Here is a 27,831-nt window from a genome sequence, read left to right on the forward strand (position 1 = left end):
GCGGGGGCAGTTCGTGGGGGACTCGGGAGCGGAGCGGGAGGCTCTGCGGGACCCAGTCGGACCGAGCCGCTGAGGCACCGCCCGCGCTCCGCCGCCGCGTCTGGGCGTCTCCTGCGCCGCCCAGGGGAGCGAGCTCCGAGCATCTCGCGCTGCGGCCACTCCTCGGGGCCAGGAGCGGGGAAGACGAGTACTAGAAACCCCCAGACCCGAGCGCAGCCTCTTCCCGCCTCCCGAACCACCATGACCCACTTCAACAAGGGCCCTTCCTACGGGCTCTCTGCCGAGGTCAAGAACAAGGTACGCCCGGGCTCTGGTGGGGCGGCCACGCCCAGGGCGAGGGGTGGGAGGCTAGATGCCGCCCGAGGGTCCCTGGGACTGCGGCGGCGCTGGGCCGCTCTTCTCCTCTGCGCGCGGTGGCTGTCCGGCTACGCGGGGAGGCGACGTCGGGGCGGCGCGAGAGTGGCCGCGCGTCTCGGTCCTGGCCCCGGGCTCGAAGCGCCGGTCTCCCAGGCGCGCTCTCCTGGCTTTGTTCAGCGCCGCGGGCCAGGACTGGCGGCGGGCGGTGGGTTCCCGGGCTCCTGGAATCCCGCAGCGCCGGCCTGCAGCTACCGGAGCCGGTCCGTGGCTGCAGGACGCGCCCCTCCGGGAAGGGGGCGCTCCTGCCTGGTCATTCGCCCTTAGGTGGGGCCCATCGGCGCGGCTGGGGACCCGGCAAGCAGCCCCCGCCGTCCGCCCGGGCCTGGGCTGCTGCCGGACCGTGCGTCTTCCCTCACCCCAACCCCCCGGCCGAATTCAGCCACAAGCCGAGTCAGGCGGTTACGTGGCCAAACTGGGCCCCCCATTGTTCCTTGCCTCTTCCCGGGGAGGGGGGCCGTTGAGAGGTCCACCGACCCCAGGGACCCCCGGACGCTTCACAGTTTCCGAATTGCGGTGCCTTGAGGCAAATTAACTGCTGCTGCTGCGGAAAACGGAGACAAAGCCTGAGTGCGCCGCTTTGGAAGCGAAATCTGCTGTAGAGTTGAGATTTTTTGTAAAACCGAAGTTTGTAGTACATTAGACTTCAACGGTATCAAGGATATTTTCGTGGGTTGCTTTTGTTTAGGGTATGTTTGCCGAGGCGGGTTGTAGTGTGGAGTGATTTGCGTTTGGAAACTCTCAGCTTTGCCACTGCCTAGCATTAGGAATGCATTGGGCTTATCTTTGGGACTTTTGGTCTGGGAAAGAGATGAGAGGCGTCCCCCCTCCCCAAATCCTCTCCTTCCTTCCTCCCTCCCTCCCTGCATTCCAAGCCCATGACATCAGGGGTTTCTGGGGGGAGAGAGCAGCCAATCGGCGCGGAACTGCGCACAGAACGCTCATTGTCTCCTTTCTGCTGTTCTGGCCAAAGCGCCACAAAGGAGGGCTGCTGTGGTTTAATTCCCATTAACCTCCCGGGAGCCGAAGCATGTCAGGATTGCCACCGCACCGTCCGACCGCTGGTAGAATACGCTGGCATTGTCAAAGCTGCAGCATCCCAGTGTTGAGGGTGCACGCGGTGTGGAGTGAATTATATGGAGGCAATGAAGCGCACCGTTGTCAAACCCCAAGGGAGAGTTATAGCTCTTCTCCCCCCCGTTACAGCCTGCGCATCCTGATTCAGTTAATAAATTCTGAACAGTCTTTGAGGCAAAGAGTTGATTTTAACCTACGAATCCAACATTGGAACGTTTGGGTTCTTTACTTTGTCTAGTGCCTTGCCCTTATTCGAAAATAGTTTCCTGAACATTTTTTTTAGAGGACAGAGAAATGGTTTGTGCCTGATTGTTCGGTTCTTTCCAGGGTTTACAAATGGAGCTTTAGGAATCCTTTCAGAGGAATCCGCAAGTCCAAACTGTTGGATGTGATACCCTGGCCTGGCGTGTACACATTAATTTTAATTCGCCCTTGTGATTCTTGGCTGGGGACGGTTGAACGGTTGAGTCTCTACCTTTTGCATTGTAAATGAGGTCCTGATAACTTTGGCAGTCCTTCAAGTGACTTATTTTTCTTGGATGTTCATATCCGTATTAATTTCTTTTTGCTGACTAATGAAGCAGCTTCTGCCCTTTTCCTCCTTTTTATTGAGCAGACTGAAGGAATTGCACACACTGGCTAGATCACTGTAATTGTACATTTTTAAAAACAGTAAAACCTCAGTTTTCAGAGCCTTTGGAAAGTTATAGCTTTGAGTTTCTATAACTGCGGGTTTATTCCTTTAAGCACAAAAGGCATATTTTAACTACCCCATTCATTTATATGGGCCCTTCATACAGTACCCTTTCATAGGAAGTCTTTTGATCTTAACAGCACAGCAGCCCCTCGAGGTGGGAGGGATTGCTGGGGCTATCCAACATCATTTATAGGTCAGGATGCCAAAGCTCAGAAAGGGTGTGATTTGCTCAAGATCACAGAAGAGAGTTGGAATATTCTAAGAATGTAAACTCTCCAAGTGATATCTTAGTGAAGTAGTTAGGGATATTCTACTACCAGTCACTGTTGTCTGCCCACCCTCCCCACTTTTGCTGTCCACCTGTCACTTCTTGACATTGTAATTACTCATCCAGTGCTGTTTTCATCTGCTCTGGGCTTGGAAATCAAATATCCATGTTTGGTAAGGCTTTTGTATGAGATACTGCATTTCAGCTGTGGACACAGTGCCAACAGAGGAGTGGGTATATGGAACATGAACTTTGACACTGCTTGGTTTGGACACTTTTTGATTTCTTCCTCTGTTTTCTTTATGTATTGCATAACTGATATGTTGCTTAAATGTAAGGTGTGTTTTTCCCCCCTCTTAAAACTTCATTTAACAAAGTGGAAAAAATATAAACGTCCTCAGGAAGCAGTGTGGAACAGACCTTGGATTCAAGCAGACATGGGTTCTAGTCCTCCCTCTGTCACTCTGCCTTGTATGATGTTGGGCAAGTTCATGGGTATATCTCTGTCCCAGTTTCCTAATCAGTAAAATGGGGGAAATAATAGTTACCACCCCTAAACACTATGGTGAGATGTGTCTGCTTGTAGTACGTACTTGATGACTATGTTGTAGCTATTAGTTCTTAGTAATTGAAAATTAGTATCGATATTCTATTTCTTAGACTTGTCACTGACTCTGTAAGTATTCCATTTCTATTAAATAAGCCTTTGGTCTTTTTATATTCCAGCTGTGAAAGCAGTTCGTCAATGAATTGAGGAAATCTTTGATCTTAAGTACTTTTAGTTAGTAAAAGTGCAGGGGAAAAATCTGTAAACTTAAGATATTTATTTGACAAGATGATAGATAATACATGGCAAAACATATCAGACTTACTTTTTTTTTTTTTTTTTTTAATGGCAAAAGTTTGAAAACAGCCTAAAAAAGTAGAATCTTTCAGCATGGACTGTGAACTGCATCTTTAAACAACAAAGGGTCAATAACTTGCAATCTGCAAAGATCTTAATAGAATAGTAGGGTCAGGGATAATACAGATAACACGGAAGCTGGTGTAGATAATTCTGTGGGATATGGAAACACTCATAAAGTAGTAAGGTCCTGAAAAGAAAGAAACAGAAAGAAAGAAATAGAAAGGAAGAAAGAACGGAGTAAGGTTGAGCCAGACCCCCCCACTGCATTTTGGGGACCAAAATGAAAAGGAAAACAGTTTTGTGCCTTTTAAGCTGTGAGAAAACATGACGGGTCCTCAAGGAAAGCACAGCATTTCCTGACGCTTGGCTCTGAACAAGATGTTGGAGCCAGTAGACCTCCTTGTAAAGTTGAGGATGCAGGGAAGCATACCCTCCCTGGGCTCACGGCAAATGCTGTGGGGAGCTTATAGGTCCCAGGGAAGGTGGAGGAAATCAGTTGTGGAGGGAGTGGGTGGAGCTGAAATTACCTCCGTATCTTTGAGGGGTGTCGTCTCTCTGAAATATTAAGAAGAATGGGAACTGGAATGAGCGTTCTCACAGTTTTCTCACCTGGAATGTATGGTTTGAGCAAAATAGCTTCTTGCGGAATCTTCTTGGTTGCAACAGTGGTAGCCCTCAACAGTTAAAAATCATGTTGGAAGACTTACTACTAAAATTGTAAATCACTGAAGAGTAAGTTAAACAATCATATAGTAACAAATAGGACCAAATGTCCCGCGAGGCCTGGCAGCCAGCCTGCCTTTGAACAAGCAGTTGCTCTAAGAGTGTTCCTGATCACATTAACCCCAGGTGATTGTGGACTCCAGCCGCAGATTGCACCCTAAGGTGGTCTGCCTGGTACAGCACCGGAATCATGGTAAAAATGTAGCTGGGTCTAGCTTTAGTTTGTTGTTGTTGTTCCACAACCAACGTGGGGATTGAACTCACAACCCTGAGATCAAGAGTCGCATGCTCTATTGACTGAGCCAGCCAGGCATCCCCAGACATAGGCTTTTAATTCAAAGCTTTTCTTTACGGTCTCTTTCTACCAGCCATAGGGGTTCCAGTCTTATTCATTGATGAGCTACGTCAAGATCTGTATTTCAGAATACAACTTGGGATATAGTTGATGCTTAATAAGTATTTGTTGATTTAATGAACCTATCCATCAGGAGTAGATTTTACCATCTTTAAAAATTGGAAGTTAACCCTATTATTCTTCGCAATAGAATTCTGTAGTGCAATGTGATAATTTGGAAGGACAAGGTGATTTTCACAGATTGCTTTTCTTCAGTTTGTTTTATTAATGTTACACTGGAAAACTTATTAGCAAGATAATTCCTGTGCTTTTGCTGAGGCTCTTTCTTAGACTCCCAGATTAGGGAGGAACGGTAGAAGGCCCCTCTGTAAGGCTCTGTGGGATACCTGCATCTCCCAAAGACCACCTGCAAAGTGGTCACTCAGCGGATCTGGCCTCCTGGGTGGGAGATGCCATTGTGGTTTACCTGCCCTCTTTTTTTCTCCCCCTCTCTTGACCAAAACAGTTTAAGAAAATACATTTGCTAAATTGAGAAGGGGTACCATGCTTTCTTCTCTAAAATGCTGAGACATATTTACTCTGGAATTTTAATGAAGATCATTATCAAGTTCACTGTGCTGTGACTCACAGCTTTTTACACTCTTTCCTTTGTGGAAATTGTACTATTTGTCTGTCTCTATCCACTCCTTTAGATTTCAGAAATAAGCTTGATGGGGTGCCTGGCTGGCTCAGTTGGTGGTAGAACATGTGACTCTTGACTGATCTCAGGGTTGTGAGTTGGAGCCCCATGTTAGGTGTAGAGTTTACGTTTAAAAAAAAAAAAAAAAAAAAAAAAAAGGCTTGATGAGGAAGATGTCACAAGTACTGCCATCAACCAGAGGTGCATCCTTCCCCCTGTACCATTTCCCTTCCAGGTTCGGATCGTGGGGGTTAGTGAGTATTTTCACCTAAAAGTGTTTTATGAACCGATCATTATTATCTGTGACATTAAAAAAAGAAGAAAATGAAGCACAATTGGATGGCTTTGGTTTTTGTAGCCAATTATACCATTACACCCAGCAGAATGAGAAAATGCTTAACTTACTCTCTCAGTATGACTAGGTGGTGGGAGAGGGCTCGTCCTTAGAGTTTTTTGGCAAGTTTCATTTTATTCTAGGCATTAGCCTCCTACAGCATATATTCTGTGTGTGTTGGTTCTTCCTAACCCTAAATTCCTGGCCATACTGGGCTGTTAGCTGTTAATCACACATCCTTGTGCTCAGGTTTTTGTTAAGGATTTCTTGAGCCCAGAGTAGATCCTGGTTGTGGGGCCTGAAGCATATGCAGTGTGGGAGGGCGGAACATGTCAATCATTCCCAGAAATACAAAAATACCTGGCAGACTTTATAAAAACATACGACCGTGGGAATCCTTGTGAACTTGAAGATACCTGGTTCTTGTCAGTGAGAAAGTAGATTCTCGTGCCTAAGACCGTGGACTATGGAGACTGCGTTTGAATCTTGTTTCTGCCCCTGAATCTGTGACTCTGGGCAAGTAACCTGTGTTTCATCTGCAAAATAAGGATATGGAAATACCTGCCTTCATAGGGTTGTTGGGAGAAGTAAAATAGACAGCCCTTGTAAAGTGTTTAGAATCATGCCTGGAACTACAAGCACACATCATGTAAGTGTTAGCCATTGTTCCACGTTGCTGGCTGGTTCTCTGCTGGTTACTTTCAGTCCTGTGTTCTACTGAGCTTCTCTTGTTTTCTAGATATTGAGATTATCTCCAAGACTTGGACATTCATTCAGGAATCTGTTTGTATCTGAATGAGGCTTCTGGCAGATAGGGGACCACAATGCCAAACAATACCTCTGGATTTCACTTCTGTGTCTAGAATATGATCTGCCCCTAGAGTCCTTATCCAAGACTCCTTCCCCTGGTAGCCTGTGCTCCCTCTGTGAAATGCTGGGGTTCGAAGCCTGTTCTCATTGTGTCCACATTGCCCCCAGAGCCAGGTGCTTCTCGGAGAGCTTGAGGCTTTGCTTTCTGGCCATGTTATTATTTGGCTTTTTCTTCTTAAGAGATAGATTTCTGTTAAACAAGATAAGATGCCTCTTTCATTTCTTGCTTTCAGATAGGGCTCATATTCCTCCATAGTGCACTGATGAACATATTTACCTCTTTGTGTTTATTCATTTATTTTTAAGATTTTATTTATTTATTTATTTATTTTTTGATTTATTTTTGAGACAGAGAGAGACAGAGCATGAACAGGGGAGGGTCAGAGAGAGAGGGAGACACAGAATCTGAAACAGGCTCCAGGCTCCGAGCTGTCAGCACGGAGCCCGACGCGGGGCTCGGACTCACGGACTGTGAGATCATGACCTGAGCCGAAGTTGGATGCTTAACCCACTGAGCCACCCAGGCGCCCCAAGATTTTATTTTTTAAGTAATCTCTCCACCCAGCGTGGGCTTCAACTCACAACCTGGAGATTAAGAGTCACATGCTCCACCGCCTGAGCCTGCCCCTACCCCTTTGTGTTTAAATCTTGGTTGCACTGGAGGCCTTCTGTGTCAAATGGTCTTAGGATGGCTTCGCATAGACCTGTGTGAAGGAAGTCCATGGGCCCAGAAGATGTAGTATTAGTTTTCCCCCATAAGGAAGGGAGGGAACTTCTTCAGCATCTTCCTTCTGCCAACAGGAAGCTTCAGGGTATGAGTGCCATCAGTGGCCTGCAGTGGGCAGGCCAGGGGATTGGAGGCAGGAGTGCAGGGAAAAGAGATCTTTGGGCGTGGAAGGACTCTTTCGGGTGAGACGTAACCTAAGCATTTATGGCCATTTTCCTCTCCTCGCTGACACGTTTCCAGGGGATCCTGGCTGTGGAGTGGCTAGACAGGGCTGGCCAGGACTTCGTTGTTTCTCTCCCCTTCCCAAGTGTTTGGACATTGATCTTTCTTCACTATCCCCCGCCTCTCAGCCTGCTTCGTGCTACACAAGGCTCCACAAATGGGAGAGAGAGTGTGTGCTTCATGATCGCAGTTTTCCCTCCCTCCTTTTGTTTCACATGGGAGGAAATTGGAGAGAAAATAATCAATACCATGTGTAGTAAGTCTCTCATAATTCAAACATGTGATTCTACTTTGAATGCAAAAATAGCAACAGCAATCATAGTTCTGATCGAGTACAGAAATCATACTTAGGTTAAACGTCATATTGTGAGCTTGTCAGGGTCCTTGGCCTTCGCAGCTAAGCCGGAACTCTGGGGCCATTCTCGAGAGTTCACGAGAGTTCACGTATGGCTGCATCCCTCCCCCTGAATGGGCCCATTCTCTGCTCTGAAGACTGGGAGGCATTTGTCTCTGCTTTTTCCTTACCTTTCTTGAGAGACCTGTATGTTGTAGAAATCCCTCAGCCCCACCTCATCTCGGCCACACATACACACAGGCATGTGCTTTGCCAGCCAGGCTTTCGTTTTGAATTTTCTTCCCCTCTGGGCTTGATTTTTAAATTTTCTTCTTTTCCTCTTTTCCATGACTGCTCTGTTGACACCCTTTCCTGCATTCCGTCTTACAGCACCTTCTAAAACATGCCTGTTGTAGGAGGTTCCTTTTTATAGGGGCCCGTGGAGGAGTTAAAGTGTTTTTGGTCTGAGACATCTCTGCCAAATATCTTCTTATGAACTTTTGAACCACGCTGGCAACGCCCTTTGAGACTGCTGATTCCCCATGGGCTGGTTTGAATCAACATTTTCTCGAACTCTGTAGCATGTTCATGGTGCATCAGTCTGATGCGGTGATGGTGGTAGAGGTTGCTTCTGGATGCCCTCTCCTCCTCCGGGAGTGGAAAGGACTTCATGTGAAGCCGCAGAGGCCCAGCCTGCTGCCTAACCCTCCTCTGGCTGGCTGGCAGCACAGCCCTCTGCCAAAGGCTCAGTGTGCAGCATAGACACTTCCTGTCGGGCTGGTTCAGGGGGGTGGGGGTGGGAGAACATTAGTGGAGGAAAAGACGTAGGCTTTGGGGCCAGACCTGAGCCCATGACTTTTGGACAAGTGATCTCTGTATGGACACAGTGCATCTACCTTGGGGCGCCATCTTCCTTGCCTATGAGAACCTCTTCTCTTTTTCTGTTCTGATTTTGTGACTGAAATATTTGTTGTGAAGAGTGCAGATAGTGAAGTAGTGAAAGTATCCTGTATCCCTTACCCCCCACCCAACCACTCGTGCAACTTTGAATATCATTCGGCCATTTTAGAACTGAATTGTAGTCTTTTGTAGAGATTCTGGTTATTTATTCATTACCTCCCTTCTGGTGGATATTTCCTTAAAAAGTACTTGTGTAGAAAAGCGCATAACTGTTGACCTAATACATAAAAGTGTTATAGGTAGTACCAGATGACTCTCTAAAAAAAATTAGTTTATCCTTCCCACCAAAGGTAGGAAAGAGAAGGTGGTTCTCCTCTTGGTGGTAAACCAAAACGATATCAGAGCAGGCTTGTCAAAATTCAAGTCACTTGTTTTAGTTCATTATTACAAAGTTACGGGTCACTGACATCTGTTGACGCCTACTGTCTCAGTCACCCCACCACTCAGGTGTGAGTTGGCAGCAGAGTGAGGTGGGGGCCTCTCTTTTACAAATTATTTGATGATACATAGTTTTTAAAATAGAAAGTCTAGGCAGCATCAAGATGATTTCTTATCCAAATGGCTATCAAATAGTGTCAAGTGATTGTTCCGGATGATGTTCTGAGTTTGAAGGAGGAAATCTTGATGGTATCTCTACAGGAGTGGCCAGCAAAGCACACATAGAAGGGTAAGGTTTGACATTTATTGACTTCTTCATGATTAACGTGAATTAAATCCTTGATTCTTCCCAACAACTCTCCGATGTTAAGTGCTATTAATGATCTCTGGTCTACAGGTGAGGAGGTCCCAGCACAGTAGAGCTGGGATTTCAACCAGAGCATTTAGTTGCCAGAGCCCATGCTGTTAACTTTTAATCAGAAGCCAGAACTCAAGGAGAACTTGCATCTTTCAAGGTGAAGAGGAGAAGGCAGACCGGAGAGGGAAGCTCTAGGATGAAGTTCTTTAACAAGCAGCCACAGGGAGGGGGATTGGAGGGGCTTTCCGGAGTGCTGCAGAAACAGGCCACTGGAGTTGGCTACTGAGGGGTCACTGGTGACCTTCTGAGAGATGGTCTTCCATAGAGGAAATTTCCAGAGATGTTAGGAAGAAGTACTAAGTGAGGAAATGGAGAGGTTTGTCATGAAATGAAAGAGAAAACAGGACGGTGTTTGTAGCCGGCAGCAGGTTTAATCAAAGATTGGGACACCTGGGTGGCTTAGTCAGTAGAGCAGGAGACTGATCTCGAGGTTGTTAGTTTGAGCCCCTCATTGGATGGAGATAATACTTAACAAAAAAAAAAAGTGATGAGTGCTTGTCGTGATGAGCATAGCATAACGTATAGAGAAATAGGATCACTGTGCTGTATACCTGAAACTACGTAACACTGTGTGTCAACTGCATTCAAAAAAGGGGGGAAAAGGCACTTTTTCAGACAACATAGGGGGTGGTGTGTGCCCACTGATGGACCAAATAAGGGGAAGGCCTTGGTGTGCACTTTGAGTGGGACCAAAGCAATAGAAGGAAGAAGGTTCACTGTGAAAAGCTGGGAAGGAGCAAGAAAGAGGACCGGGAAACAACTGAGGTGGGTGAGACCTCTCCTCCTCCTTACCACCGTTGTGTTCCCCTCCTCATGCGAAATCAGGGTGTTCCTTTGCTCCTGGCCTTGTTTTCCTGGAGCCACTGGGGTCTGATGGTGCAGGCAGCAGCAGTGGGAGGGGACCGGCCAGGCTGACGCCTGCCTGTGGAATATACTGTTGATTCAGCTGCCGCTCTCTGCTGAGTCCTGCTGAGGCCCCTTTGCAGCCTGTGTACTGCTCTCTGTCCTCATTCCCTGGGCCCTTCATCTGGAAGGGATGCAAAGTTGGGTTTATTTTGTTTTTGTGCCTGGATGTCTATAGCAAGCCTTTATTACATAGTCTCCAAGAGGCTTTTTTTTTTTTTTTTCTCCAAGATACTTTTGCACAGCACGCTGATGGGGGATCCAGAGCTTCCAGAGGAACTTATTTTCCCTTGTTCCCTGCTCTCAGATAGCATTAGGTTGGGTAAAATGTGCAGTTGGCTTTATTGTTGAGATGTGGAGGGCGCCGTGTGACCTCATCACAGGGTCTCCTTGGGCTTCAGGACTGGAAAAGGGAGCCATGTGGAAACGTATTTTTTTAAGGAACTCTGTCAGTCTTGTAACTTTTTCCTTCTTTGTTGCAGTGTATAAGAAGCCTGAGCCATAGTTTGCATCTGTCCCGTCTTTGGTGGCAGTTGTGTAGGACTTGGTGTCATGAAGGTGTTTGAACCTTATTTTTGACTTCATCTTTTTTCACACTCCCCATTAAAGCAAATCAAACCAAAAACCTTTTTACTTAGTGTCTCAACAAGTTGGGTATCCTATATCTTCATATGCTATTTCATGATGTAGGTCATACAATTTTTTAAAAAGAGGAAATGTGAAATCCCATCCTGCTTTTTTAATGGAAATTTCATATCTAATTTTTACTGCGAAGAAAAAGGCCCTGGTATCTTGCACAGTTAATATATCCTTAAGACTCCTGTGAAACCTCACTAGCAGCATCTAGCCTGTGTCTAAAATGAGGTATTTCAACTCTGTTCTTCACCGGTTGTGTAAGGCCAGGCCTCTCAAAGGGACAGACTCCGCTGTGGTTAGAAAAGGCATTCAAGATCTGAGACCTAGAACTGGGCCCCCAGCAGGAGCTCCTGATGTACTGAGGGCTGACCAGAAGGCTGGGGTCTTGCTCCTCCTTGGCCTTCTTTCTGCCCATGGCCCAACAGTAGCTCAGAGTAAGGGGGCAGTGTGTGTTTGACTCACTTTTGGGGTGGACAGCTGGGAGCACTTCGATGAATGTGGTCAGCGATCTGGGAGCAGGGAGCATTTCCCAGGTTGGTAGAGATGAGTTCTGTGTAAATACAATGTACACTCAGGGCTTTGGAGGTGGATTTCATGCCTCCTCAGGTCACAAGGCCCGTCCTACTAAGCAGACTTGCTGTATAGTCGATGAGGAGTGAGTAAACGTTCTAAAGCTATGGAAGGAAGACTTCCTGCCTTGATGCCCCTTGTAATGAGAGAAACCAAGGACAACGTTTCAGTGCCGACCCTGTGGCTGACTCACAAGTTATTCAGGAGGCACCTAGGTGCCTACTGAGGACACCAGTACCTGAAGAGGTAGATGGCAGTAAAAATGGCAGATGGCTGCAAGTCTGATGAGCGATGAGTGAGGCGGACCCTCAAATATCCTAGAGGTGAGGTGAAGGAAGCAGAGTGTTCAAGAGCATCTCTGTTTTCATCTCTTTTACCTGAGGGGCTTCTTTGACAGTCCCCTTTCAGCAGGATTTCTACAGCAACATCAAATTCAAGACCCAGCCAGCCTCCTTCCGAAGCAAGAGAATGTTCTCCAGCAGGTTTTCTTGGGGGTCTCCTTCCCCCTGTGCTTCGCTCGCTGGCACTCACGTGCTCTCCATCCTTACATGCTGATTGTATGTCTCCTTAGAATTGCCACACACTTGTCTTGGGTCTGCCTGCAGTGTGGCATTCAGAACAGATTGACTTCCTCTTCTATAGGACTTTCATCTAATTATTCAGATGGTACCAGCCTGTTTCTTCTCCTGCCCCCAAAGTCCCTTCTAGGTTATATATAGCCATTCCTGGCGAACAGTCTCTCGTTATAGGCTGTGTATGATTTTTCTGATCTTGTCCCCATTCAGTTTGCCCCTTCTAGAAACTGTTGCCCATTTGTCAGTGTCCCCTTCTAGGCTGCAGCACTCAGAATTCATCACGGTAATGCCACAGATATGGTTTAACCTACCAAAGTCCAGTGGGATTATTAACTAACTCCTTTGTTTGACTACAAAGCACTGAGTCATTCTGTTTTGATCACTGTAATAAGGTAGTTGAGGCACCTCCATGTCAAAGGATTCCAATCCTTGCTTGGCAAGTTGGTTTTCCCTCTTTATAAAGTAAGGGCGATGATAATTGCATAAGGTTTTCTAGTTTACATGCTCCTCTCACACCTGTTTTATTTAAGTAATCCTTTCCTTGGCTACCTCATAGAGCTGTTGTTATCAAGCAAATAACACAGGCAATAGTATTTTATAAAGAATTGTATACCTGTGCACACCGAGAGAGTGTTAGCTTTTTTTAGACAGAGTTGTTTAGCTTATTGAGTATGCATGACGAGTTAGTTCTAGAACTTTGGTGCAGGATTTTACATATACCTGGAATAATTTATTAAGCTAGGATGTTCTGAATCTGAACTGTGTTTCTTTTGAGCTATTCCTAATTTAATTTTCTATCCGTTTGATAAGTATGTCCAATAGTTTCCAGATTGCCAATTGTTAATTTGTTACCAAGACAGAAGAGAACAGATCTAAATCTAAGCCTCAAGGTACATATCACTGGAAGCCCCTCCTTCCTTGACATAGATCAGCACAGCGGGCATGGTTGTTGCTTCTGACCAGGCCCTACTTCTAGAGTTACTAAACTGGACCTAAGGAGTGCCATGGACATAGGGACTTTTATGAGAAAGTAAAACAAATATGTCCCTAGTGGTCCATCTAAGATTACTAGATTGGTAGATCAAGGAGATGTGGCGCCTGTAAAAACCAGCAGTATTCAAATGCAGATGTCTTTCCGAAACAAGATAGATCTTTAAATCTGTGGCATTTCTCTAGTTGGGTACTACTACCAATGGATGAAAAATCATTTGTTGAATACCTACTTTGCGCTAGGCATGGGCTCTAGGGGTACAAGATGACTAAAGCCTGTCTTGTCCCCAAGGAGAGTACAGGCATGTTAGATGTGTCTTGCATAGGTATGGTGGCTCCTGGTAATGGATGACTTTCTCTACCCACCTCTGCCCAGGTACCTGCACACTCTCTCTCCAGGAGTCCACTCTAGCATGACAGCCAGGCTCTTCAGCCTATAGTAGAGAGGTCCTTGCCTTTTGGGTGGGGGTCAGGAAGCAGCGGGCCCTCATGCAGGTTCCTGTTCTTTTGTTTGCCAGGGCATCTCACATCAGTGAGCTGTTTAATCCATGCATCTTTGCTCATCGTTCTTTCTGAGTCTGGATTCTTCTGGGAATCCAGCCTCTGTGCTCACTCCCATCTTGTTTAGATTGAAATTTCAAAGTCCAACTTTTAACTATGTATATTCTAAATTGTATATTCTAAACTGAAGGTCTTTTTCTAGTTAGAGAAGGCAAAGTTGACATTCTGTTTTTTCTGCATTTTCTTAGTTATGCGGTTTGCTTTATGCATTGGACTAACTCCTCTTAGGACATTTTAAAAACTTTGTCAGTTTCATAGTATTGGTACATTGAGCCATAATATCTTTGCATTTATCTGACTATACGTATTCGGAGAGAAAAAATTGTGCTGGTGCCGTATGCTGACATGTTGATCTGAAGGTCCAGCTGTACCTCTGAGAAAAGGGCCCAACTTTACAATGCATTTAGGCTCTTCCTGGGCCAGCGCTCTCACCAAGGAGAAGGCCATGTTCAGTTTGAGCATGAAGATCATGAGGCCCAATGACAAGAAGCTGGACAACTTCATGTCCGGCATATACCAGGCTCTCCTCAAGCTGGGGATGAACTCGGACCTCAAAGCCCAGCTAAAGGAGCTGAATATAACGGCAGCCAAGGAAATTGGAGTTGGTGGTGGTCCAAAAGCTATTATCATCTTTATTCGCGTTCCTCAACTGAAATCTTTCCAGAAAATCCAAGTCCGGCTCGTCTGTGAATTGGAGAGAAAGTTCAGTGGGAAGCATATTGTCTTTATTGCTCAGAGGAGAATTCTGCCTCGGCCAACTCAAAAAAGCCATACAGAAAATAAGCAAAAGTGTCCCAGGAGCTGCACTTTGACAGGCGTGCACAACGTGATCCTGGAGGACTTGGTTTTCCCAAGCAAAATTGTGGGCAAGAGAATCCACGTGAAACTGGATGGCAGCCAGGTTATAAAGGTTCATTTGGCTAAAGCACAGCAGAACAATGGGGAGCACAGGGTTGAAACTTTCTCTGGCATCTATCGGAAGCTCACTGGCAAGGATGTTCACTTTGAGTTCCCAGAGTTTCTGTCGTAAACAAATATGATTTAAAAAAGTGCTGTTAGGTGTCCCTCTTGTTTACCTGAGGCAGATCTGGTTTTCCATAGCCCTGGAATATACTCATTTGCCATCAGATCTTTAGCACAGTTCAGACCGTGGAAGGAGTCTCAGATTCTATAGTGACCTTGAGGAAGGCATGCAATCTACCTTGACCTTCTTATCCCAAACGTAAAAGTGATTTTTTTCTCTAGAATTCCCACCTCTATCACCCTTAAGATATAAATCTGTTTTAGGGCGCCTGGATGGCTCGGTCAGTTGAGCAGCCAACTTCAGCTCAGGTCATGGTCTCGCAGTTTGTGAGTTCAAGCCCCGCACCAGGCTCTGTGCTGACAGCTCAGAGCCTGGAGCCAGTTTCGGATTTTGTGTCTCCCTCTCTCTCTGCCCCTCCCCTACTTATGCTCTGTCTCTCTCAAAAATAAACATTAAAAAAATTTTTTTTAAAGATATAAATCTGTTTTTCAAAAAGTAGTTACTTTATCCTTTTCATCAATAATCTGAAAAAGAACGAGAATTGGGGATGCAAAGACATGCAGGAGTGGGCATGCTGATGAGTGGCAAAGGGCAGTATCCCAGATGAGTCCCAGTGGAACTTTTTGAATCATAGACAATAAAGCGAACAGTTTGTAGTGGGGTTCGGTTAATAGTTTGTAATTTCTGTGCTCAAGCCGATAAAAAGGGAGAGCATTAACTCTGATGTGTCAGGCATTGAGATGGGCCCTTCTTTACCTGTGGAGCAGGCTTCATTCTCACAATGGTCCTGGGAGGAAGATGACCTCCCTCACCAGGGTTAAGTCATTTACTTAGGTCGCACTAGAATTGGGAACACAGTTTTAGGAAGTTTTAAAAGTTTGATTTCAAGACATGTGATCTTTAGCTTGTTGTATCCACAATGTGAATACTTTAAAAATTTGCCAAGGGTGGGGAAGGTTAAGGTAGGTAAAAAAAATGTTAAAGCCTCTTCATTGTCTTCATGAGGTATCAAGAATGGCAGATGCTAGGGGTGCCTGTGGCTCATTGGATTAAGCATTAGACTGTTAGCTCAGCTCAGGTCTTGATCTCAGGGTCATGAGCTCAAGCCCCGTGTTGGGGTCTGCACTGGGCATGAAGGATATCTAGATATCTAGATAGATAGATAGATAGATAAAAAGAAAGAAATATATTTTTATATAGCAGGTGATAAAGAAGGGAAGAGGCATCATGGTATTTTAGGTGGAAATCTATTTGGTAGTCCCAGGGGGTTCTGTTCTTTATTTTAAGGTTTTATTTTTAAGTAACCTCTACACACGACATGGAGCTCGAAACCACAACTCCGAGATTAAGAGTCATATGCTTCAGGCATATGCCAGCCAGGCATCTTTTCTTTATTTTAAATATCCCCCTTTCTGATTACAATTTTTTTGGAAGGGTGTTAACACTGTATTTAATAGGTATTTGTCTCTTTCTACTAGAATGTAAGCTTTTCAGGCGGAGACTTTGCCTTTGAACCTAACTGGTATGTAGTAGCCACTTGAATAATGGATGGAAGGAAGGAGTAATGGAGAAGGACGTTGGAGGAAGAATCCATGATGCACAGGAACTCTTGAAACAGAGGGACGCTGCATTGAATTAGAGGGTTTGGGGTAATGCTGGGTTACCTTGGTGGTGTGAGACACGGAGCCTAGTGATCTGGAATTGCCCGCCTCCAGGTTTTACCAAGCACTGTGAGAAGAATATATTGTGAGGAGTGCATGGGAAAGACACATCTTCATTCTTTCGAAGATTCTAGAACATCCCTGGGTGTAAGCGGGGCCATCCGACAGTTCTTGTTATATATATAATCACTGCCCCTCACACGGGTGCACCCCCAGCTTTTTACTAAACTGCACTTTGGCTGAATGCTCCCTGCTTACACTGAGAAGCACCATAAAACAGTGCATAAAACAGTGCACTTTGGGGTCACTTGTTGAGATGGTTTTGAAGCTCTGTTTCCCTTGTTGCTCCGAATCCCCTTTTAGGGATTTTGTCGGGGAACTTCTCAGACCTCCTTGGCTGGGAGGGCTTGGCTATTGGCAATGAGCAGGCTTTCGTCTGATCTAGTGTCTCCCTTTACTGTTGAGGCGTCGGCCCTTGGGGCTTGTGCTTGTGAAGGGAGATGTAGTGTTATTTTATACTTGATTTGCCCGAATGTATGTGTGCACGTGGCAGAAGTGGCAGACAGGCAGGTGCTCACCTCTGGGAAGGGAGGAGGATTTGGCAGGGGGAGGGGAGGGAGGTGAAGAGAAACCTGTGCATTTTTACTGTCTCCATGCTCCTCAACTTTTTTCCATCACTGCTTCCCCAAAGAAAGTTTTTAGATGTTTTTCCTAATTACCTCTTGACTCCCACCAGATTTAGTACAAAGGGATAGAGTTTGTTGGGGAGGGTCACAGATTACCGTAAGGTCTACGGTTGTTTTCACTCCCACCACAAGAACCCACTGTCGTCCCTTTGCGGGGCCGTGTTACCCCATTGAAAATGCACACTCTGCATGCTTCTGTACTGTTTATTTATTATTATTCTTTTTTTAAACAAGTGTTATTTTAGAGATCCAGAAGAAAGGTCATACAGCTAGAAAGGATTGAGCTGCCCTTAAACCAGAGGGTGACTCCACACTGGTTGCTGTTAGCTCTGAGGAGCAAGCCCAGGGAAGGGCAGAAGGCTGAAGCCACCTGGGCCTGAGCTGCAGCCCCAGCACAAGAGGAAGCGGGGGCGGGCAACTGAAGATACCAGGGGCGTGGCAGCAGGACTGGCAGAGCTCTGACTGGCCAGGAGGATGACTGGCAGGAGGTTTCTCTTCACCTCCAGCCCAGATGCCCCAGAGGCTTTTCTGTCTTCATTTTCTTCAACTTTGATTGTGTTTGGCAAGGGGGATGTTGGTGAGCTTTAGTTAGGATCCTGCAGCAGGGGTTCTCCAGTGATGGTACCAAAGTTGTCCGGACGTGCACCTCCCCGGGAGAGGGGTCAGGAGGCAGGGCTCTGGGAAACGCTGCTGTGCACTTGAGGGACCCAGGCAGAAGGTCTGTGAAAGTGGCTTGGGAAGATCAAATCAAATAAATCTTGTAGAAGAGTAAATAAAATGATGTTTATAAATAACTCAGGAGAGTGATTTTTTTTTTTAATTTTTTTTTCAACGTTTTTTATTTATTTTTGGGACAGAGAGAGACAGAGCATAAACGGGGGAGGGGCAGAGAGAGAGGGAGACACAGAATCGGAAACAGGCTCCAGGCTCCGAGCCATCAGCCCAGAGCCCGACGCGGGGCTCGAACTCACGGACCGCGAGATCGTGACCTGGCTGAAGTCGGATGCTTAACCGACTGCGCCACCCAGGCGCCCCAGGAGAGTGATTTTTTTAAATTATTATTTTATTTTTATTATTTCAGAGAGAGGGGAGAGGGGCAGAGAGAGAGAGAGAGAGAGAGAGAGAGAGAGAGAAATATCAATCTCCAGCAGGCTCCACACTCAGCGTGAAGCCCAACACGAGGCTCAATCCCATGACCCTGGGATCATGACCTGAGCCAGAATCAAGAGTTAGGCGCTCAACTGACTGAGCTCCCCAGGCCCCCCAGAAGAGTCATTTTTAAACAAATCAGAGTGACATTTCCATGATGTATTAATGAAGTGAGATTAAGTAATCTTTTAAGCTAGTTTTCTTGTCAGCATTTTCTGCCTGATGTTCAGAAATTAAAGCTTTTTTAGATAGAAATAGTGAATAAGTGTTATTGGCCAGACCTTTTTATTTTTAATTGTTCTCAGTCCCTTGATTTTACAAGTTGTGTATATAAAACAGTTAAAAAAATATCCTCTGTAATTAAAGAATATAACCATATTTGCTTGGGTTGTGTTCTGATACACTTTTAAAGGAAGCACTTCCGATTTCTGTGTCCTGTGGAACAGTGCTGCAGGCCGGGAGCTAAAAGAAAATTTGAAATAGATTTTTTTTTTTTCCTGGATGATTTCATAGGAATTTTTTTTTTTTTTCTTTTTAAACTCACAAGTACATATTCTGAAATTTTGAATTCTATTTAGCTGGGCTGTCTGCAGAAAGCTCACTTATTTAAAAAAGTGGTATTTGAGTAGAAAAATCCTTGCTGCTCCTTTACTTAAAGTAAAATCCTAGGCCAGGAGCAACAGTTACAGGATGGGGACGCATTCCTACTTTTCATCTTTAGATTAGCACTTGGGGTCTTGAGCTTTGCCTGGATGTGCTTATGAATTTTTTTCGTGCATGCCCTATTACATTAAGTCTGGAGACGGAGTCGGCCGTCCAGAGCTCCAGCTTGCAACTAGTCAGTGGTGGAGTCAGGGTTTGAACCCTGACTAATTCCAGCTAATTCCAGTCCTTGATTTTTCTCTCCTCACTCCCTTGATGAGAACAGTCCACAGGGAAGATGAATTTCTCTCTGGCTTTTCTGCTAGGATATTTCAAGTTAGACCTGTAATCACTTTGTGGTTTGGGGCATGGCATTGAATCTGTCAGACACATTTGCATAAAGGAAACATAAATATGCTTTTATGGGTTTTTTTGTTGTTGAATAAAAATTTGACTCATTGGGGCTCATCCCCCCCCTCCAAAACACCCCCAGCCCCTCCAGTGTTACTTACATTTTTACGTTTGGAAAAATTAAGAGAACGAATTTCCTTCTAATTTTTGCTGGTTGGCCAAACTGTGTAGACAGTTTAGAATGGAAAGAGACCTAGTGCGCTCATTGGATTCAGCCTTCTTTTTGTGTAGACAGGAAATGGATCAGAAGCTAGATGGATTGACTATGAACTAGGGCCCATAGCAAGATGCGTGGAGCCAGCTCAGAGCCCTGACCGCACCCCTCCCACCCTAGCCTACCATGTTTGTCTTTAGATTCATTGAAACGCAACTCCTCGTTGAGTGTTTTGCTTTTGAAAAAAAATTCAACTGGGAGATTGTTTTCCACAGCTAACACTTATGGAGTGCTGGTTTTTCCTTTTCTTCTTTGTTGGTCCCTTTCCAGCCATACCACACACACCCCACCCCGCCCACATTTCTAGCTTTTTTTCCTAGTCACCTAGAACCAAAATCTAGTGTGAAAATCTTAAATTTTTTTCTATCAAATTATTTATTGCATTTTCTAAAGGTGCCATTTATCTAAATAGATATGTCCCCTATGTTGGGGGAGATACATTCATTATGTAAGAATACGTATCTGAGGTGTAATAGGAGTAATGCCTCCTTCCTGCTCACCAGAGGTGAATGTGTCCCGTTGGCAACACCTTCCATCATCACTGCCTCCTTCTTTCCTGTTCCCACATCCAGTAACCCACACTGGCAGGAAATCCAAATAAATGTGGCGTTTTTTTGGGGGGGGGGATGGAAGTACCAGAGGGCAGGCAGTGAACACACATTGTGTACTAGCTTTATATTGTGCCTGACCTGTCTTTTATAAACTAACCTCCAGGCCAAAATTTGATCCAGGACACCTTGCACAGCATTAGTTATTTTAACATGAAAATGTAAACTCATTGAATTTGCATTTAGAATTCTGGCTAAGTAAATCTACAGCTCAAATAAATCCTCCATTAGCCTATGGGAGGTATAGAGCCACTTCTCTAACTTGGGAGGAAAATGCAGATCAAGGACTGCTTCTCTCTAAATGATACAGTAATGAGTGGAATCCAATGATTCTGCCCTCCGCAGTGAAGACGGTGAATCAGAAACCCTGCCCGGCCGCTTGATGGTGAGGGTTCGGGAGAGGGTTCCCTGTGGAACTAGAACTTGAGGGCCCTCTCCACAACAAAAATGTCCTCAGACTATTTATTTCAGTAATGAAACCTAATCATGTTTTATGGAAGCAAATGTTTCTGTGTTCATTTCCGTTTCCATAGATGCTGCAACAGTCAGTTACAAGCTCATCATCTCTCCATCCCCCTGGGCATGATCTGCGTGTTGCTGGCATTTCACCTGTGTGAGAAGAAAAATGACACATAATCTCTTCTTTCCAGCTGTGTTCTTCTTAATTGGTTGACCGACCTCTCTAATATTCCTAGGACAAGGAATAGCTTGAGAACTGGTTTTTAATAATATTTTGTGTAAATTTTATTTTTTTTTAAATTGAGGTTTCTGGTCTTATTATGAAGAGATCTTTGAAAATCTGTGTGTAGTAGGTTTTAGCGTGTATAATAGTATAGGATCTATGTTTGTAAATTGCCTTTATCATAGAATTCTGTTAAGTAAGGAATTTTTCTTTTAGTTGTATTAAATGTTTGGAAGTCAGGTAGTGTGCCAGGTACACTAAGGGTCTAGAAGTGACTCCTGTGAGTTTATAGGCTATAGACTACATAAACAGAGCTTCTTAGTGTAAGTTGTACTTACAGTACAACGGTCAGTACCAAGGAGTGCGTGCATGTGTGTGCATATGCACACGGTGTGCATTTGGCTGAATAGAGGCGTAGAGACACCAGAACCCTGCGAGCAGCAAAACTATTGGCCGAGATGCGTTGGCAGGTTAAGACACTGTGTAAAATAGGTGCATGTGTCAGAATCCTGCCATTCTCTTTTTTGGGAATGTGGTGTTTAATGACTTAATCTTTGAAATTTAATATGACGACTGCCATACTGTAATATGCTATAAACTCTTGTCACTTCCTGTGTGTCATGAGTGGAAATCTGTCTTGTTTTGATCCATAGTTTCTCCTTCTCAATCCCAGCTTCTCTCCCTGTACTGTTCAAATTTTCTGCAAGAACCGCCTTAACCAAAGTTTTTTATTAGTTACTGAAGCTATAATAGTTGGTTAGGTTTGCCAGTGAATTCCAATGAGTGTAATTTGCTGCATGTCACGGTTGTGGTCTTAATGGATAAGAAAAGTAGAGCAAGCTGAAGTCAGCAGTTTTTGATGCTTTAATGAAAATTCTTCCAAAGTTGGTTAACTTGTATTTCAGATCGCTTCCAAGTATGATCATCAGGCAGAAGAAGATCTCCGAAACTGGATAGAAGAGGTGACAGGCATGAGCATTGGCACCAACTTTCAGCTGGGCTTAAAAGATGGCATAATCCTCTGCGAGTAAGTTTTGGCCATTTCTGTTCTTCTGGTCCTTTCCACAAGGCTTCTGTGCTGTCCTCCTTCCCAATCCAGGGTGTCAAGCCTTAACATTTCAGAAATGTTTTTAATGCTTTCTTACTGATGTTAAAGGAGCCAACTTTACATTCCAGTCCTTGTTTTTGTATGAACAATAAATGTCACCTGTACTTTACTTTTCAGACTCATAAACAAGCTACAGCCGGGCTCAGTGAAGAAGGTTAACGAGTCCTCGTTAAACTGGCCTCAGGTAAACAGCTGAACCTGCAACCTCTGGTTATTCTTTATGCAGCAAAGATTTGATTAAAGTAGACATTTTAGCAGAAATTAATGCACATGGCTATATTTTATTTTTTACTCTGCTTCCATAATTACTTAGAATTAGTTCTGTGATTAGATCCTTAGCTTAGAAGTTGTATTTAGTCTGTCAACTCTTGGAGAGGATTTGACACAGCTTATACAGAGAAATACAATCTAGACCATAATGATAAACGAGGGAAAAAGCAAGGAATTTAACAACTAATGGTTGATTGTAGAACACCATATTAGGCAGTCTTAGTTCACAAATGGGTGTGGTTACATAAAATTGGATATTTTGACTATATATTTCGAGATAATAAATTATTAAGATGAGTAATCCTGTACCTTTTGACAGAATTTTAGCCCTGGATAGCTCAGACAGAATCACAGAATTCTTAAAACTATCTAAGGAAGATCTTGCCTTCAAAGAACTGAAAAAAAAATGACTACGTAAAAATAAAAAGACCATTATGTGACCTACTGTAAAATACTCTTTATTTACTCTTTCCGTTTCCAGACAGAGCTGTGCTTGGTATGTATCTGGTCAAGACTCCTTGCCAAGTAACTTTCTGCCTGGCATCTTACAGTAGTCACGAAGGCTTATAATGTTTAGATAATGTGAATGTCAGTGTTGAGCTCCCAAAGTTATATGGCTCTTTTCCTTTATAGTTGGAGAATATTGGCAACTTTATTAAGGCTATTCAAGCTTATGGCATGAAGCCACATGACATATTTGAAGCGAACGATCTTTTTGAGAATGGAAACATGACCCAGGTTCAGACTACACTGGTGGCTCTGGCAGGTCTGGTACGTATATGTCTTTAATGGCTGCTTTTAAAAGCCCCACCATGTTGGTGATGAATTATGTCTTTTCTTTCCCATGGGAGTTCTGGCTAGGCGCGGAGCAGCCTCTGTCTCTTCCATAATTATTAGCTTTATGGAAAGGCTGCTGACATCAGCTGCCTCATATAAGAGAGCTTAATCAGAACACTTAACATTTCAGAGCCACAGGTATTACTGACTGGCCTTAAATATGTTTTTCAACCCCTCAGTTTGAGTATTACCTAGTGAAGCCTTCATCTACGGACAGTATCGTTTCTTTGTTGTTCCTTCTGTGAAAAACTATTGGCAGAATCTCCACTTCAGCGTTCCTTTTTAGTTAGTGTGCAAATTTCTGTCTAGGCTAAAACAAAAGGATTCCATACAACCATTGACATCGGAGTTAAGTATGCAGAAAAACAAACAAGACGTTTTGATGAAGGAAAATTAAAAGCTGGCCAGAGTGTAATTGGTTTGCAGGTAAGCAACGTGTTACTGCTTGATTCGGTATTGTCAGTTCTCACCATGTAAAGTGTGTCTCTCATAAGTAAGGAATGGATGAGATCCATGCTAATGTAGGTTTTGGGGATGGATATGTGGTTTATATAATTTATGTCCATTTAAAGCCCCTGAGACGTTGATGATGGTTTCAGAAGAAACCTCAGGCATGCCATCAGACTTGACAATTGTTTCTCTAGGAAATGACTTTTCCTCCCTAATTACATTGTCTTTATTTTTTTAAGAAAACGTGTTTTATAAATTCCTAAATGATACTGACCAAATGAGGCAATTTTATAAAACCTCAATGCCGAAGTCATTTATTTGCACAATACAGCAGCCAAGCACTACTGGAAGTACTTAGTGCAGGTATTTTTTTCCCCTTCACATCGTTCCCCTGGAGAATGTCACGAAACCACCACTGAGAAGTGTGTCCTCGCGGCCGCTGCATCATGTGAGGTGGATTTATTTTTGTACACTACAAAATCGTATCTGGTAAGAAATTGGAAACCTGAAATTCCAAACAGTAGTCAGTTGGTTAAATTATAACCGCACAGAAGGAACCAGAGTAAGGTAAAAATGATACACAAGAATTCAAAGATGAAGGAAAACAAATCAGGTTACAAAATACAATGGTCAGTGCGATCACGATTTTACTTTAAAGATGCACATGCCTATTTTTGAATGTATATTTATTTACATGCATGTGTATTGATAAATATATACACAGAGAAGATAAAGCCTAGAAGGACACACACACAAAGGTTTACAGCTAATATCTGGGTGGTAGGATTGTAATGATTTTTTTTCCCTCCCTTCCTTTTTAAGGAAAAAGACCCATCAGAAATGTGTCCCCAGCTAATAGAACTGGGTATATCAGTTGGCCTTAAAGCCATATTCTCAGTGGAGAAAAGAATTCTTGTTCCTCTGAATTTGGTTGAGTTCACATTCCTCACTCTTTCTCTCTGGTGACATGAGAGTTGGAGGAATAAAATGTGGTCCTTTTCCCATGAAGATGCTGGTGATCTCAATGAGACTTGAAAGAAGCCCTTGTTGAGCTGCCAGAGAAGACACCTGGCATTTGCTGTCACTTTTTATACAAACCCCTGGAGTAGAAAAGCATGCTGCCTAGTCAGAGTGCCTCTGTCCCTTTAAGTGGCTAATGCGGTACCTCTTAATTTGGTTATCTGTGCTGTACAGACAGTAGGGAGAAGAGGAGCAGGGGTAATTATTCATAATTCTGCCCTCTAAAACCTTGTTTGAAATTTTTCTTTTTAAAGTGAGCACCTTGGGGGGGCGCCTGGGTGGCTCAGTCGGTTAAGCGTCTGACTTCAGCTCAGGTCACAATCTCACGGTCCGTGAGTTCAAGCCCTGCGTCAGGCTCTGGGCTGATGGCTCAGAGCCTGGAGCCTGCTTCGGATTCTGTGTCTCCCTCTCTCTCTGACCCTCCCCCGTTCATGCTCCATCTCTCTCTGTGTCAAAAAAAATAAATTAAAAAAACGTTAAAAAAATTAAAATAATAAAGTGAGCACCTTGAAAGTTGTGAAAGCATGGAGATTTTGTATCTAGCTAGCCTCAGCACAAAAAGGGACTTGTCAATTGTGCCCCTCTGTCTTTTTAGTAGAACACAAAGTTTTGCTTGTCGTATATGGTGGTGACCTGTGGTAATCATTGCTAATTTTAACTTCAAAGATGGGAACCAACAAGTGTGCCAGCCAGGCAGGTATGACGGCCTATGGGACCAGGAGGCATCTTTATGATCCCAAAATGCAAACTGACAAACCTTTTGACCAGACCACAATTAGTCTGCAGATGGGCACCAACAAAGGAGCCAGCCAGGTAAGCAGTGCCTTTTTATACTTGGAGCAAAGAGTAGAGAAGGATCATTTAAATTAGCACTTAACTTACTCTTTTTTTAATGTTTAATTTTTAGAGAGGGAGCAAGAGGGGGGGACATAGGGCTCTGTGCTGACAGCAGGAAGCCTGATGTGGGGCTTGAAGTCAGGAACAGTGAGATCCTGACCCAAGCTGAAGTTGGATGCTTAACCGAGCCACCCAGGCATCCCACACTTAACTTACTAAGTTCAAAGGACGTATTTTTTGTATGGTATAAAGTATATTCCTTCAGGAAAGTTGGTTTTGCTGAGAAAGCAAAAGAATCAGAGGACCTTTCTGTAGGAACACAAGTATGGTGTGTTGGCAGTCAGAACAGCTGGTCTTTCCGTCTAACCAGAAGAAAAGAGATACGTTTATTATAGCAAGTTTATTTCTTGCTCCAGATCCAAGTAAATTGCTCCTTCTAATGCCTCTGAAACTTGGTAGGTAAAATGATCTGGTGTTCTAAGGAGGAGTTAGGTGGGGCTATAGCGTGGTGAGAATGCCAGCATTCTAACACCATGCAAGATGGAAGTATTTCCTTGTTAAAAATAGATCAGCCCCTCATAGGGAGGTTCCCATAACCACTGGAGAGCAGGCAGGGCTCACATCCAACAGGAGTGGGGGATAGGGTTTGAAAAAGCTTTCTCCTTGTGACCTAAAGTTGAGATGTCCTGCCACATGTGGCATTGTCTCGTATCTTTTTTACCAGTTAAACCTGGAACTGTCTGCTTGGCATAAATGGAGAAATGAGTTACTGTACTTGTGGCTGGCTCTTTGAGACTTCAGGCCTTAAGGACTGCCCGGCATAAGTTCTGCTGAATGTGTGATGAGCTTCTGAAATGGATGGCCTGGAGAGTGTATGTGGTCATAATAGGTACTCACATGTAACTCTCCAGGGTGCCCACATTACGCTGTGCTTTTTACATTGCTTATGTTGAGTCCTCTCCTAAATCCAAAGTAGGTGGTATTTTCTCCATTTTGCATATGAGAAACCTAAAACCAAAAGTATTAGCTTGTTTAGAGGCCACCTAGCAGTTTTATAGCAGAGCAAGGGTTTGAAGGAAGGGCTGACCTGGTTTGAAAGCCAGTGAGTATTGGTACTTGAGAAAGATTCAGCATCAGGACTATTTGGTAAGCTAGCTTTACCCCTGAAATGAAGTTATTATTACATTAGCGTTCACAATGTGAATTTCATAACTTAGAAAATGTTCAGCAGAATAGATTTTAGCTGCTGTTTTAACTTTTATACTATGTTCTAATACCAGGCGGGGATGTTAGCACCAGGTACCAGAAGAGACATCTATGATCAGAAGCTAACATTACAACCGGTGGACAACTCGACGATTTCTCTACAGATGGGAACCAACAAAGTTGCTTCCCAGAAAGGAATGAGTGTGTATGGGCTTGGGCGGCAAGTATATGATCCGAAATACTGTGCCGCTCCCACAGAACCTGTCATTCACAATGGAAGCCAAGGAACGGGAACAAATGGGTCTGAAATTAGTGATAGTGATTATCAGGCAGAATACCCAGATGAATATCATGGAGAGTACCAAGATGACTACCCCAGAGATTACCAATATGGCGACCAAGGCATTGATTATTAGATTTACACAGAGGAGCTCAGTATTTAGCCCGTTTTTATTCAGTGAGAACCAAGCTAGCCTTGAGTAATTTTTATCTTGTCTTCCTAAAACACTATTATGCTTATTGTACCTAAAAGAAATATTGCCTTACGTACATTCCCTTTTCCTTTTTCTGCCTCTTCCCTAAATAGTTCCCTTTTAGTGCTGTAACAGTTAAATCCTACAGCAGAAGCAATAACTCACATATGAAGTAAAAAGGAATACTGTGAAAGGGGAGTACTCTTGTACAGCCAATTCTCTTATTAAAGACCTATGCATTTTTACAATCTACTTAATAGACTGGGATTTTCAAACAATAGGAAGCTTTTTTTTTTTTTTTTACAGTTATCTGGTTTCTATGTGGAAGACTAAAGTCATGCTTAGAGCTAAATGTGGTCTTTGCCAACTAAATTTAAGATGCAGCATTTTAGAAATTTACATATCAATGTCTACAGTATTGTTTGCTAACTTTTAAATAAAGTCCTGATCCGTGTGCATTTGTGATTATATGTGTACTCATTCTCTTACCTAAACCGACAAGATCTTTTCAGAGTGGTGTTTCTAAAGGAGCGTGTACAAAATCGGCCTGCAGACAGTTAGGTCTGGGTGGTGTGTGTGCTCTTCCTGTTTGTGCCAATGTATCAATGTAGAGTTGCTGTTTCCTTCAACTGTATTTATTGCTGCATTTCTCAGCATAAACTTATCCCGTTGTATTTTTTATAAATAAATATTTTTTTTGAACATTCATATGAGCCACAGGCTGATTATTTTCTGGCTAACTACCAGATAGGTGAAGGCAGATTTTGTTTAAAAAGTCCTCTTTCCCAGGTCTTATAAGATACTTTATCATTTCTTTATTAATCCACACAACAATGCACTCTATGCTAGAGACTGAGGCTTGGGAAACTGTAGGGACCTGCCCATCGTACACAGAAAATGACAGCCAAGATTCAAACTAGTATTTGACCCTGATTTGGCCCTCGCTTACTCCATC

The 27,831-nt window shown here is 43.9% G+C and overlaps 3 protein-coding genes across 4 annotated transcripts in view; 2 read left to right on the plus strand and 1 right to left on the minus strand.

The window, feature by feature from the left end:
- Nucleotides 1-27,582, plus strand: CNN3 (calponin 3). The gene is made up of 7 exons (XM_019457572.2): nucleotides 1-297; nucleotides 21,581-21,702; nucleotides 21,901-21,967; nucleotides 22,687-22,824; nucleotides 23,200-23,316; nucleotides 25,027-25,173; nucleotides 26,478-27,582. The coding sequence occupies exons 1-7, from the start codon at nucleotides 241-243 to the stop codon at nucleotides 26,817-26,819; spliced, it is 990 nt and encodes a 329-aa protein (XP_019313117.1). The 5' UTR covers nucleotides 1-240; the 3' UTR covers nucleotides 26,820-27,582.
- On the plus strand, nucleotides 11,658-15,060 carry LOC128774145 (40S ribosomal protein S7-like). Its single transcript, XM_053892174.1, has one exon. The coding sequence runs from the start codon at nucleotides 13,996-13,998 to the stop codon at nucleotides 14,626-14,628; it is 633 nt and encodes a 210-aa protein (XP_053748149.1). The 5' UTR covers nucleotides 11,658-13,995; the 3' UTR covers nucleotides 14,629-15,060.
- Nucleotides 17,160-27,831, minus strand: part of SLC44A3 (solute carrier family 44 member 3) — a 116,243-nt gene continuing 105,571 nt past the window's right edge. Inside the window, exon 17 of one of the 2 annotated variants that reach the window (XR_008418537.1) lies at nucleotides 17,160-17,726. The gene's annotated coding sequence lies outside the window, so the exon portion shown is untranslated. Of the gene's footprint in view, nucleotides 17,727-25,915; nucleotides 26,206-27,831 lie in introns of those variants that run through there. The other variant, XR_008418532.1, reaches the window with a different exon arrangement.

Source organism: Panthera pardus, unplaced genomic scaffold (assembly GCF_024362965.1).
Source record: "Panthera pardus isolate Hobbes unplaced genomic scaffold, ASM2436296v1 HiC_scaffold_11, whole genome shotgun sequence".
Classification (NCBI taxonomy): domain Eukaryota; kingdom Metazoa; phylum Chordata; class Mammalia; order Carnivora; family Felidae; genus Panthera; species Panthera pardus.